This window comes from Rutilus rutilus (genome assembly GCF_951802725.1).
Source record: "Rutilus rutilus genome assembly, chromosome: 11".
In the NCBI taxonomy this organism is placed as follows: Eukaryota; Metazoa; Chordata; class Actinopteri; order Cypriniformes; family Leuciscidae; genus Rutilus; species Rutilus rutilus.
Window position 1 is genome coordinate 14025255 of NC_140216.1, and position 14253 is coordinate 14039507.

At 35.7% G+C, this 14253-nt stretch overlaps 1 protein-coding gene across 2 annotated transcripts in view; it reads right to left on the reverse strand.

Moving 5' to 3' along the window:
- Positions 1 to 14253, reverse strand: part of sema4ab (sema domain, immunoglobulin domain (Ig), transmembrane domain (TM) and short cytoplasmic domain, (semaphorin) 4Ab) — a 43081-nt gene that overhangs the window by 3400 nt on the left and 25428 nt on the right. For both annotated transcript variants that reach the window (XM_084422784.1, XM_084422783.1), the window contains exons 3-14: positions 11622 to 11782; positions 11094 to 11153; positions 10874 to 10972; positions 9829 to 9934; positions 7636 to 7758; positions 7391 to 7518; positions 7043 to 7224; positions 6761 to 6905; positions 5940 to 6129; positions 5214 to 5329; positions 4200 to 4360; positions 3942 to 4030 (exon numbers count right to left, since the gene is read on the reverse strand). In XM_084422784.1, coding sequence (XP_084278910.1) covers positions 3942 to 4030; positions 4200 to 4360; positions 5214 to 5329; positions 5940 to 6129; positions 6761 to 6905; positions 7043 to 7224; positions 7391 to 7518; positions 7636 to 7758; positions 9829 to 9934; positions 10874 to 10972; positions 11094 to 11153; positions 11622 to 11782 — 1560 coding nt within the window. The remainder of the gene's footprint in view (positions 1 to 3941; positions 4031 to 4199; positions 4361 to 5213; positions 5330 to 5939; positions 6130 to 6760; positions 6906 to 7042; positions 7225 to 7390; positions 7519 to 7635; positions 7759 to 9828; positions 9935 to 10873; positions 10973 to 11093; positions 11154 to 11621; positions 11783 to 14253) is intronic.

Genomic DNA, 14253 nt, shown 5'->3' on the forward strand with positions numbered 1-14253 from the left:
ATATAGATAGTAGGGGTGTAATCAGAGCCGGCCCGTCCATTAGGCGACATAGGCGGTCGCCTAGGGCCCCGCCTTGCCAGAGGGGGCCCCTGTATCTAACAAATACTATATTTTATTAATCGTTAATTAAGTATGATATTGAGAATTCACTCGGGTGCGTGCACCTCGACTTTCGCAGTCAGAGAAGGCCGACGCATTGCATGGACCTGACTAATCATGATACAGTTCACAGAGACGGTGAGTATCTAATAAATTACCCAGACCTACAACATACATAAAAAGGATAGCTCTGTATAGTTCAAACATGACAAATTTCCGAAAAAGATAATAAATACATAACAATAGAACGAATAAAATACGAAAACATAAGAAATATACACAGTAGCTCGTCACATGCTAATTTGCATAATACCGCCCGAGATATAGTGGGAGACCTCGAGTACCGTAATTATCACAGTATTCACACTCACGGATTCCACCACACTTCTCTCCAAAATGCTCACGTTTTAGAAACAAGAGATTTTTTTTTTTTTTTTTGTGGTGCTCTTGCCCTTTAGTAATGCTTAATTTCTTAGGCCTATATGAGGCATTTTGCATGACAGAAAATGTGCTGTCAAAAATAAAATACCAAATATTATAATCTCTATGGTAATATCGACTTCACATATTTGGATTGCCTCTTGTCTGTCATAACGTCACGAAGTCTCGTCAGAGTCGTAGTCATACAGCAATGCTATTTTTAGTTAATTGAAATAATAATATGTTAAACTGTGGTAGAAATGGCATCCAAACACCATCTTTCTGGAGCTGAAAAAAGGAAGAGGAGAATGGTTGAGGAATAAAGACAAGCTCAAAGTAAAGGTGTGTTCTTCTGACTTCTATAAATAGTGCGTTATTTATTGCTGTATTATTAGTTTTACTAATAAATGTAACAATGCCCATGATCGCAGACAGACAGACAGACATGGAAAAATTGGGCCACATTCAGCGTGTTAAGAATTATCTACCCATGCATTTTGTATAGATTTTAATCCTCTGATGAAGTTATCGTAGTTTTTTTTAATTAAGGTGGACCATCTCAGACCTCAAAATGGCCGTTTTACCCCTTTTGATAGGCTATTTATGCAATTAATTTATATTAACTGTCTCTTTTTCTGCAATTTCTCAACTGAGAATAATGGTCATTAATAATCACTATTATAATTTTGAGCAAAATAATTGTGATTATCAGTTCCATTATTATCATGCAGTCCTAACCCACCCCATCCATTCTCCCTTCCCGCTAAAAACAGGTTTCTCCCTCTTTCCAAATTAATATTTAAACATTTCTAAATAATACAAAACATTTTTATTATTGTGATCATCAGTAAAAAGTTAAAATGTAGTAGCCTACTGCATTTCTAGTCATTATGCATAATTACTACTGCATTTACAAAAATACCTTTAATTTATGCTTTATTAATATGCTTTATTTTTTATGTGTGCTTTCTGTCTTTTATGTACTAGGCTAGGGCTATGCTAAAAATCTCTTAGTTTCTTAGTGTTTTTTCATATGTACGTTGAATGTTACACTTTTATAAACGTATATATTGAGCAATCTATAGCCTAATTCTTTTAATATATATATATATATATATATATATATATATATATATATATATTATAATTTATGTACAATTCATACATTTTATTTCATTTATTTGAGTTTCATGTAAATATTTTTTTCATTTTTGAATGCTACACTTAATACACATTTACAAACTTAAAGTCCACATGAATTCAAAATTGACCATATTTACTTTGTTTGCCTAAATTGATCGTTTTGTGGTGAACAATTCATCCATCCAAGTCAATCCACACCAAAAAATTTTTTGGCTTCGTAATCTTTAATCAAAATCTGAAAATGCTCCTCCCCTCTGCATTGGAGGACCTTCCCTGATGACGTATGTTTGACGGCTTGGTTTGGGCAAACGCTTAACCACTCCCCTCAAACCGTTAGTCTGTAATGAGCGAGAGATGGAGAGGAGGAGCGCTAGAGTAAAACCCTGCCCTCTGTTCAATATTCCTTTTCACTGGGAAATACGTCACAGCACTGGAGAAAAGTCGTTTGCAACTTCCGGTTCACGCGGACTTTAAATATTGAAATTGTCGTATCATGTGCTTTCTCTTCCTTCATGAAATTGTTATGAGAGTTTTTTTACTCCAGTGGGGCCAATTTTCATGATCTTGCCTAGGGCCCCACAACCCCACAGGCCGGCACTGGGTGTAACGGTTCACAAAATTCACGGTTCGGTTCAATACGATACACTTGTGTCACGGTTTGGTACGTTTTCGATACAGCAAAAAGAAATAAATGCCAGATAATTTTTTATTTATTATTATTTATTTATTTTTATTAAAACTAACACACTTTGACCAATGATGGAGCTATAATAGACTCTTCTTAGGAGCATAAACAAAACAGCACCTTGGAAAAAAATGAAATGTAACCTAATATTGTAGTAGTTATAAACAAAGGTCTATTTTTAGTTCAGATTAAAATATGAGGGCAGCAATTGTATTCATAATGTCAAAATAAAACCAACATAATGTTACTTGAAAGCATTATAGCCTACTATTCCTGCCAAACTTCCATGGTTGCAGTTAGTGTTACTACAGTAAATCCATGGTAAATGTTGCTGATCTGTGGACACTGGATAGTTCATTCATGGCACAATGTTTCTTCCTGGCTTCCACGCGCTGTTTGATCCGTTAATAACGGAGAAATGAGAATGTTTCTCACTAGATCTCGCAGCGATGTTATTACTTCTGTGGCGAATTCAAATGATTTATTTACTGGATCTCTTATTACCGCTGCTGTGTAACAGTGTCGCTTGATCAAGATCGCTCGCGCTGCACTGGTCCAAACTGATAAGCGGTCCTTCAACCACACAATAACGAGAAGTCCAGTTTCGTTCCGCTTGCATTACGTTTGCACATTTGATGTTGGACAATGTTGTGGTCGCGCCGGCGTCTCTTACATTATGAGCGCGCTTGCCACGCGCAACGCGCCTACATTTGAAAGAATGAAATTTTGGTCGGCAGGAAAAATGGTCCAACGAACCGTTCGGTTTGAAAATGCGTACACCGAACCGAACGACACTTCCCCATGATGTCTCTCCTCTCGACTGATTGATTAGAATGTTGTTCCATTGCCGCCGGCGCGAAAACCCAAACTATTGTTTGAGACGTTCTCTGACGTTACACTAAACCCTGTTGAATTTTTTTTAATGAATAGGCTAGTATAATGAAATTTAAGACCTTCATTAAAAAAATTAAGACTTGGACAACGGAATTTAAGACTTTTTAAGGCCTTAATTTAGGAACATGACATTTAAGACCTTTTTAAGACTTTTAAGACCCCGCGGCTATGTAATGCTAAATTAGGTTACATATTTATTATTAACAGTTACATGGAAATACTACAATACTACAATTTGTGAGAAATTAAAATTAAATAGCTTTCATGCCAAATGATGTTACTTCCTTGATGTCACACGTTTATGATTTTTTTTTTTTCTTAATAGAGGAAAAATCATGTGGTAACAGGGTTATGTAAAACGCTAAATTGTTTTTTTCCCCTTAAAAGAAATAAATATTTCAATATTGTGCCAAGACTTTGACATTGTTGTATGATATTATTGTTAGTTTTTGAATGCAGCAATTTCATGGAAAATGCCATAAATAGTAAAGAACACACTCAAAGATCTAAGTAAAAATGAGACAAACAAGAATATTTGTTCCACATTTGCAACTGCAATAAATTAAATTGAGATTCAATTATGAGTAAATTAATGGTACACAATTAAAAAGGATAGAATTTGGGACTCTTGGAATAAAAAAACAGCATTTATACACTGATATCTAAACATTATGAAGATGTACACATTAACTGTACTCACTTGAAAGGGTTCGGGGCTGGCCAGAGCGTGACCTGGGGATCACATTTTTACACTGCTCTGACACGTTACCCTCATCTACATCCTGGGCACTGTGAAAAGCAGTGAAAGGAGAGATTAAAAACAAAGGACAGGGATATGCTTGAGTAACCTAATCAATGTGTATGCTGAAATCTGCAATAAAAGCGCATTAAACCAACTACATATTTAATTAGGGAGTATTTGTTAGGTTTGAATACACTTGGCTGTAATGATACTTACAGCCTGTCCTGACTAGTTATGTCTGTGCAGACTCTCATCACAGGGTCCCAGCCGCAGAAGGGGTCTCTGGCTAGAATACACTCAGCACAGCTCCAGTAGTAAGAACAGTTGGACACTGGTACTGACACCACTCCTTCTGAAGAGCCTATCAGCACTGCACCCTGGGGAAGACAAACATTTACATTTAATTCTTCAGACTCTTTCTTGCACCATAAAATACATTTCTGTTCAGTAAATTTGCAGTGCCATGATTAAATAAATACTATAAAACAATGAAGCTGTGACTACGCACACTTTTGACATTTCCTTTTTCTTTCCTTCATAAAATCAATATTAAATATATGAATACATTTTAAATTTAAACACCTTTTCAAAAGTTGGCGTTAAGGAACCCTGTAAAATTAATTTAACTCATGTATGATTCAATAGGGTAACTACCAGATATTAACTTAAGTAAGATTTAATATTAAATAAAATTAACATCTATGGCATAATACAATACAAGTCAGCGAAAAGGTATATAGCATACAGCTCTCAGAAAAGCCACATGTCTAAACAGAACTGTTATCTGCCTTCTATATTTCTTACGGATGAAATGTGACTGCTGAGGTCAGTACATACAGACTCATAGACTTGTGGGTCGGTGACACAATCCATTTGAACACTTTTACACAGTGTTTGTTTAACAAACAATTCTCAGAATTAAATATCGAATAAGGACAGAAAATAAAGTCTGTCATGAGCAACTGGGCTCTAATTGGCTGAGCAGCGTGATGGGAGTGGTATAACCCAGCATGTGTGTCTTACAGCTGGGACACCAGTCACCGGATATTTAAAAGATAACAGTAGCACAACAGGGGTTATAACCAAGGAATCTGATTTAATGGCTCAAAGAGTATGATATTGTGCATGTAGTGACTTCTGTGTCGGAGGATTACATAGATTAAATACAGGCACGCACAGATGTTTGTTCCCCGAGTAAAGCTAATAAATGACACTTGAAGTGATGGGTACCTTAGAGACTGAAAGCAGGACATTTTTGACCAGCTGCGGTTGATGAAACACTTGGATCTCTTCAATGATGTGAGCTCCGTTCTCCAAGATTACAGCTTTGTGCAGGTAGCCAGACTCTACAGGGAACACGGTTAAAGTGATATTAAGATCATTTTAAAATGACTCGAAAGGGGAAAACGATTATAAGAAACAGTAATAAAGTCACAAAAAAAGAAAAAAGAAAACAATATATGCATTTCGTTGATGTCTGGGAAAATATGTGTTGTTCTACAGTCTAATACGAAAATCCAACCAAAGCATTGAATTGTAGGAATACTCCTATTACTACTGTCCTTAGTTATTTTTACTCTCATTAAATTCTAGCACATTTTATTCTTGTCATTAATTGTTATGGTGTTTAGGAATATTATTTTTCTATATGGAATAATATCTCAAAAACAGCATTTTTTTATTATTTATATACTGTTATAACGTTTATAATATTTTTAATTAGCTTTTTCTTTTATATTTTAGTAAATGTTACTCTAAGTTTAGTAATTTAGTAATTAGAACAGAAATTAAAGGTTGCTTCAGCTTTTATTTATCTTAATCCTTTTTTGAAAAACACTGCATTATGATACTTACAATAATTTAAGCAATCAGTTAAACTACTGACAAAGAAAACCGTCTCCACTATCAGTCTAATTGTGATTTTTGATGGTGACACTGATATTGACCCGTACTTACCCGTGAGCAAGTAAAGCACAGTGTAATCTCTGCCGCGTGCTCCGCGCACTCTCTGAGCTGCGATGTTGCTGTAGCTCTTATCAGTTGACACCATTGTAAGGCCCTGACTGACCGGTGCAACACTTTTATCAGTCAGGAAGTTGTCCTTAACAAAGCGCAGAGTGTTGTCTGATGCATTATGGAGGCCACACTGCAGAGATAAACAGCAGAAATTTCAATGGTTTGATTTAAGGGAATTTTTGTTTAGTAAAATAAAATAAAACAAAATAAAATATAGTTTGGGCTCAGTAAGATTTGTAATGTTTTTGAAAGTAGTCTCTTATGCTCACCAAGGCTGCATTTATTTGATGAAAAATACAGTAAAGAACATAATATTGTGAAATACTATTACAATTTAAAATAACTGTTTCTATTTGAATATATTTTAAAATTGTATTTATTCCTGTGATGGCAAAGCTGAATTTTTAGCATCATTACTCCAGTCTTCAGTATCACATGATCCTTCAGAAACCATTCTAGTATGCTGATTTGCTGCTCAAGAAACATTTCTTATTATTATCAATGTTGAAAATAGCTGTGCTGCTGAATCTTTTTGAGGAAACTGGACATTTTGTCAGGGTTCTTTGATTGAACGTTGAAAAGAACAGCATTTATTTGAAATATAAATCTTTAGTAACATTATAAATGTTGTTACTGTCACTTTTTCTCAAATGAATGCGTCCATGCATTGGTTTCTTACTGCCCCTAAACTTCTGAACGGTGTAAACGAAATTAAAATAATAAAATAAAGGGGCCTTTCAGGGCACTCTTATGACACTAACCTCTCCAGGGTTTGCCATTGGCTCCTGTACCCGTGTGCTCCACTTCAAAGTGTCCCGATTCAGAACCTTGTAATGTCCTGTAAACACATTTTTTATGTCTTTGAGGCTGAACACACACACGGCTGAGCGACCCAAGTTTACTCGCCTAAAAAAAAAAAAAAAACACAAAAACTGAGATAAGTATTTTAAGCAAAATGGCAAATTATAAAATAAATCCTTTCAAATTTCAAATATAGGGGATTTTTTTTTTTTAACTCTGAATAATAAAGCATGTTTCCTCACCACTGAGAACTGAAAATCCCATAGAATAGGGTTTCGTCCTCAGACGCGCCCTCCGGTGGCGGAAGGCTAACAATGTCCTGTAGGAGGTTGTATGGCAGCTCCTGGGCAGCTTGACATAGTAGCTGAGCCTTGGCAAAGGTAGTCCAGCGTTTCTGAAGAGTACGCTGCCCACCCACATCACTCTAAAGAGAGATTAACACCTACTGAGAATGACATTTTCAATAAAACCCACCTCAAATTAAACTAATCTTTCATATGTGTTTGATCAATCTGTAAACGTGCTAGCTAAAACGCTATGTTATAAACATGCTCACATACACAAGAAATACATCAACCATCAACACTTACTGTGCAAACTTGGGCAATGCGAGACACTGTAAACTTCTCAATGAAGTCGTACTCTTTTCCAGTCTCACTAAAGAAGAAATAAACCTTCTCCTCACTGGGAGCATACGTGGAGCTGATGAAAGTAGGATCTGGAATTGTGTAGTGAAAAAGAAAGCAGTGTAGTTATAAAGCGAAGCAAAGTGGAATCAGTCAAATCTCTCCCTCTCTTTGCTTTTGTGACAGCATTAAAAACAAAGTTATCTTACCTTCTAACCAGCCAAGCGTATCATCCAGTTTCAGATCAACATGGCTGCCCTCGCTCAAGTGGCGTGAAATGACAGGCCGAGTTCCCCTGAAGTCTGCCACTGTTCCGGTGTACAGTTCTCCATCTGAAACAAAGAACCATTATATTGTGTACCACTGACATTATATACCACATACACATAAACATATTTATCTCACCTAAGCATTCGTAATTTCAGTCATTACCATCAAGCTAAATTTATTCTCCTTTTATGATGCTTTTTGGATAGGGGTGTTCTTCCACTTTCCTTGTGTGGAAAACAACTGCTTGGATATTCTGCCTAACATCTCTTCTTTAGTTTCAATACAGGTTTGGCAAAATAATTTTTTTTAGTTCATTCTTTTAAAATGTTGTAGCACCTTAAATTAAATAAACTTCAATTTCCATAGTTAAAGGTTCTAAGCGTGTGGTTTTATAGTGATGCCATAGAAGAAACAATTTTGGCTTCCACAATGAACCTTTCATTGAATAGTTCTTGAATGATTTTTTATTATTATGAATAACATTTTGATAATCAGAAGGGCATTTTTGTACTATAAAGAACCTTTAGTGTAATAGATGTTAAAAGTTCTTCATGGAACTATAGATGACAGTAAATAACCTTTATTTTCAACAGTATACTGTATATGCACACAACAAACAACAGAGTGTCTGCCAACTGGGGTTGATGCATGGCTTTAAACAGGATGTAGGCCTGTCCGATTGATGATGAGGTAAATGTGAAGTGAACATTCTCAGGTCATTCTCATGTCTGAAGTCACATGTCAGCCACCCAAAATAAGTAGATCAGGACTAGGATTTAAGAGCAAGAGGATTAACAGGGTGTTCACTGAGAGAAATCTGCCTCTCTCTCTCTTGTTCAATCTATTCTTCATTACGGCAAGGCCAATTTCACACCACACACATACATAACATGAAGGAGAAGCATCAGCAATAACTACAATAGTTGTGTTGTACTGACATTGACAACACTGACATTGTTTTTGCAACATAAGGGGAACTGATGCTCTATAAGGAAAATAAAGTATTTTCTGGGTTGCTACTTTAAAGGTGCAGTGTGTACATTTTAGCGGCATATAGTGGTGAGGTTGCGAATCACAACCAACAGTGGTCGACAGGAAAAGATCTGTCTGAGACAGCAGAGAGTAGCCAGTTAAGCTATGAGGTTTCTTTACAAAGATAAATGAAGAAATTATGTTTAATTAATTATTCAGTAAAACAATATGTTATTGCGAATATTATTGTTACTTGTTCATCGTGTCAGTGTTTTATTCGCTGACTTGAGCTAGCTTCTTTGCACGGAGAACAACATAGTGACAAAACGCTCTGTAGTAGTTTAGGGCTTCTGTAGAAACATGTCTGCGCAAAATGGCGACTTAACTTCTAAGGGGACACGCGGTGTATGTAGATAGAAATGCCTCACTCTAAGGTAATAAAAACATAACGGTTCATTATGTAATGTCTTTATACACCACTGAAAACATAGCTATGAATATTATATTGGATTTATGTCAACAGATCTTCCTAAATATTACACAATGCACCTTTAATTATTTCCTTTAACAACATCCATAAAATATTAAATGATTATCAGGAGTTTTAAATATGTTTAATAATTTATTTATTAATACACAATGTGACAGAATATGGAGTGCCACAGGGCTCAGTATTTGTTCCTTTACTTTTCTCCTTTTATATGATCCCCTTGGGGGACATAATCAGGAAACAAGGCATTAGTTACCACTGTTATGCAGCTGAAACTCAGCTTTATATTTCCTTCAAACCTGAGCCAAGTAGGTTGTTTTAGTTCTATCAAAGACTGGATGATTTCCTTTTCTCAATTCTGACAAAACAGAGGTATTAGTTATTGGACCAAAAACCTCTGAGAATAAGATGATAGTTTATAATATAATCGAGTTTGCTGACTATCATACAAGTCTATTGCAAAACTGCAAAAGTCTGTTTAGTCATGAAACTCTAGATGGCACAGGCAATCACATCATTTACTACACGGCACAAGCTGATTGGCTTCTGCTGATTATGCATCCAATGAGCTTGTTTGCTCAACATTTAAATAATCTCTTAGGTATGCTGTGTGAAACAAGCCAGATAACCTATGCCATCTTTATGCTCATGGCAGTGGAGGAATTCTTACCCACTGTTATGGCAGTGTTCTTCTGGTACGGGTCGTAAGGGCAACGACCTCTGCCTTCTTCAGGCTTACCACTGGGGATTGTAGCTATGGTGAATGTCTTTGAATCCTGTGGAGGTGAGCACATAAAGAATACGTGTATTAATACACTGATAAACTTGAGGAAATTAGATTAGGACAATCTGTCCACCACACTTGCTGATTCGGTTTAAATTTAATATGAAAAGACATTGACAACAGTAATAATTCACAAGCTGTGGTGCTTTCATTCAGGAGGCTTGCTATTTGTCATGCATATCTCCCCTGATACACACGCACACACACAGATCTTCTTCCTCTCACACTCATGAAAGCACAGAGTGAGGAAGAAGCACTGAGACCATTGTGTTTGCATGACAGGATTGAAGAATGCTCAATGGTATGTGAAAGACAGTCACGCAAGGTTCCATCTTAAAGGTTTATAAAACCATAAAAGCCCCAAACATGTTGTAAACTAATAAAATCTTTAACTATAAAGCAAGGAGTAATTTAACATAAACAGTGACAGCAGGATTATGCAATATCCTAATGTCATGTGACTGATGCTGAGGCTAAGGCTGTAGATTGACGCTTAACTCAATAGAGGTCAGTGCACAGACATTGATGTGACTCATATGAAAGGATACTACATAATCATGGCTCTTCAGACAGTAAAGCCAACTTTTCACATGTACATACGATGGGTGCATTTTGGCCCTTGTGACAGTCGCACAGAACTTTCAAAATGGTTGTGAAGTTACCATGGTAAAATAAATGAATAATAAATGTATGATTATATTCACACGAAACAGATGAAAAGAAAAAAAGCCTTTCTAGGGCTAATAAACGTAAACAATTATGGAACAATTATTTTATATATATTACATAATTATTTACATTTCTTAGCCCTAGAAAGCCTTTTTTTCTTTCAGACGTATCAGCGGTCATCTGTTTTGTGTTAACATTATGCTTACAAGAAGTAAACAGAGGACAAAATAAACTGTGAAAAGACGGATGCGGTCTGACTTACGATGTAGATGCAGCGGGGGCTGAAGGCAAACGTTCCACAGGCGTACATATGGGTGGAGTTCAGCTCTTGCAAAACCCTCACAAAGTTATGACAATCCATCTGAGGGTGAATGGGAGAGTTAAGTTAAAGGCCAGCTTAAGAAGACAGATATTTGCCCAGTTTAACATAAGGGTCAAAAAGGTTGGACTGTATGACACTTAAAGTGATTGGTTTCCCATACCTTCATTTTGCCTTTCATGGAACAATCATTGAGGTCTTTTTCTGGGGGAGACCAGTCCAGCTGAAATGTGAGTGTAAAAACAAGGTCAGTTTCATCACATGCTTGTTAGGAAAAAAGCTATTATTTATTTGGTGATCAGCTATAAGCAATAAGGCAAGAGAGGTCCTGCTAAATGTTTTATATAGTCACGGCTAAAGTGCCTTATTGTTTTTATAAAATGTATAAAATATTATATAAAATAAAAATCAAGGACATACATTTTAATTAAATCACTGAAGCCCCTGACAACAAAAGGTTGCTATGTAACAAATAATCATCGGCTATGGGAGCTGTTCCTTTATCTTGAAATATAAGGGAGATGGAATGCTGTATAGTAACCAATCAGCTTCCAGGGACGATCCATTTATGATATATTTATAATATATAAATGTATAATTATTTATGTTTCTATTAGTCTGATTTGTTGTGCTGACATAGTGATCCTTCAATTCTTCAGCTGGTCATGTACTAAATCAAAATCACACTGACCTTCTCCTTTATGGTCATATTGTCAGTCTGACTGAGATCAATTGAGAGAATGGCATCACGTGCTCCGACGAATAAAGTGCCCCCATCGTTGCTAAGCAACAGTGTGGTGGTGTTATAAACATCAGGGTTTGTGAAGACAGCGAGGGAACGACCTGAACTACCTGTGACACAGCAGAAAAGAGAAACAGTAATGAAAAAGCAGAAACATAAATGGAAAAATAATGAATCACAGTTTACAGTTTTACAGTAGAGTTCCAAATAATAACCACTATTTTTATTTCGATTGATGGATAAATGAAAGGGTTGTATTACCCAGAACCACAGAAGAAAAATATATGAAATTATATTTAGCAATTAACATAAAGAAAAGGTATTTTTAGGATGATTACACTATACATTTAAGATTGTGACATTAATTCCATATTCCATTAATAAGCATGTGATGGAAATATATAACAATAATCATTGTATCCTAATTACAGTAACTGTTCTGGAATAAAACTAAAATAAAATCACTGACAGCAGGGGGCAGCCAAACCTTCACAAAAATATTAAGGAAATCTAAAAGAGCTTAATTGTGGCCAAAGAAAATAAACAGCTCTCACGACATGTTTTGGTGAGAATTTGACAGCAGGTATTTTTGATGGAGAGATTATTAGTTGAATAAATCACAAATAACATGAAATGTATCAAGTGGGGATCAAATACATGTTGAGGTTTACATTTTAGAATTTGAGGTTTGTTCTATGAGCAGCAACAGTAATAGTGATTGCCTGCATACAAGATGTGAAAGACAAAATTAAAGAAATCTTGATTACTGTTTTGTTCCAGCTACTGTTTCTGAAACAGTCATGTCTGACACTAAAAAGAGTTTCTTACTTTAAATTTCATGTTAAAATTCAACATGTTGTGGAAGCACTGAAGCATGAAGTCAATCTACCCAGAGAAAAGACTAATTTCCAAGAAGCCGATTTTTGAAGCGCGAAGACAACAGCAACTTCCTGTGCTTTTTTCATGCAGTACAGACTCTGAGGTAAATACCTACCACACTTTCTCTTGACTTTTATTAGACTTGCACAGTTGCAGTGGTTTCTTTACCAGATGGATGGTTCGCCTCAAGTTTGATGTATGTGTGAATTTGTGAGAGTAAATTTGAATGTGGTTGACATTTTATCAAAGCAAAAATCTGCTATAGCAGCCGATAACTGGTTTCTGTACCGTGAACTTCCCCCCCCAAAAAAAACCACACTAGATACATCTCAGCTCAAACAGGTTCAATCTAGACTGGTGAGATGATGTGTCTGCAGACATCCACTTATCTTTCAGCCTTGCGCGACTTTATGCAACCGATCTCTTAAACACACATACACACAATATAAAGATGATAAAGCACAACACACACCTTTGTCAACAAAACAATGAGAACGAGGACCAAAAATGAAGGCTGTATGAATTATTGATTGATACAAAAATAAACAGAGTACGGTAGTGAATACTAATTTACCTGACGTACAGTCTCCATATAAGGTTTCACGCAAATTTTACACCTGTGTGAAAACAGCTTAATTATTAAAAATATTTCTTGTTTAACAAGTTTTTATGCAAAACAGCAACGCTGGCTCTCAATTTGGTTTAATTTTTAACTGTTTACATGAAACTTTGTTAATATTTAAATCAAGATTGTTATGTTGATGACGAGCCAAAATAAACACACAGCGGCTTGTGAAGAATATACAGGCCTCAGAAAAGCAATGCGCTATGTCATTCTCAAGAAAAGTAGCAAGTGGAAAACTTTAAGTGGTTTAGTAAACAATGAGTGCATGTCTAAAAATGATGTCTCAAAAGCCCATCTTATTCTGAGAGCATATCTATGGTCTTGTCTACATCTACAAAAACAGCCACATGAAATGATAAAGATAAAGATAAACAAGTAACTGTTTCTCTGTTCTCGCTCTTACAGGAAACTTGCTCGGGTCAAATTGGAACATGACAATACCTGAACTGAGAACATCAAACCACAGACTTGAACAAACACAAACTACTTTAGAAATGGTTTTTATTCCAATCCATTAATATCAATGCATTACATAAATGAATAAGTAACAAAATGTAAGATAATAATTATGCAATAATAAAAAAAAAAACTACACTAATTCTTAAACTACACTCTCCACTTTAACACTTTATTCCTGAAAGGTAACTTGATAACTTATATTTTATAGATAGAGTTCAACAAAGTATAACAAATGCGATAAATGTATTACCTCCTTTCACCTGAAAGTTCTTAAAGTTATAAAAGTATGTACCTGATACTGCACGTACTTCTATTTCAATCGTTCTTATACTACTTAATTCTTGGTTGAACAAAGGTATGCAATCTTTAAGAGCAAAAATTAAGAAAAAAATATGTCAAAACTGTGTGTATGGATCCAATAAACTCCTTTCATTCACATTCTTCCTTACATAAAGAAGGAGTGAAGTGGTGTTACGCAACTATTTCAGATCTGAAAAACTTTGGCCAATGCTTGCAGAAACACACCGCTATCTGGGCCTTCGCTGAGTCTTTGGAAAAGCGCCGACAGCAAGGATAGTGATGTCATAAAGGAAGCTCTAAGACAAAGAAAAGCTTATC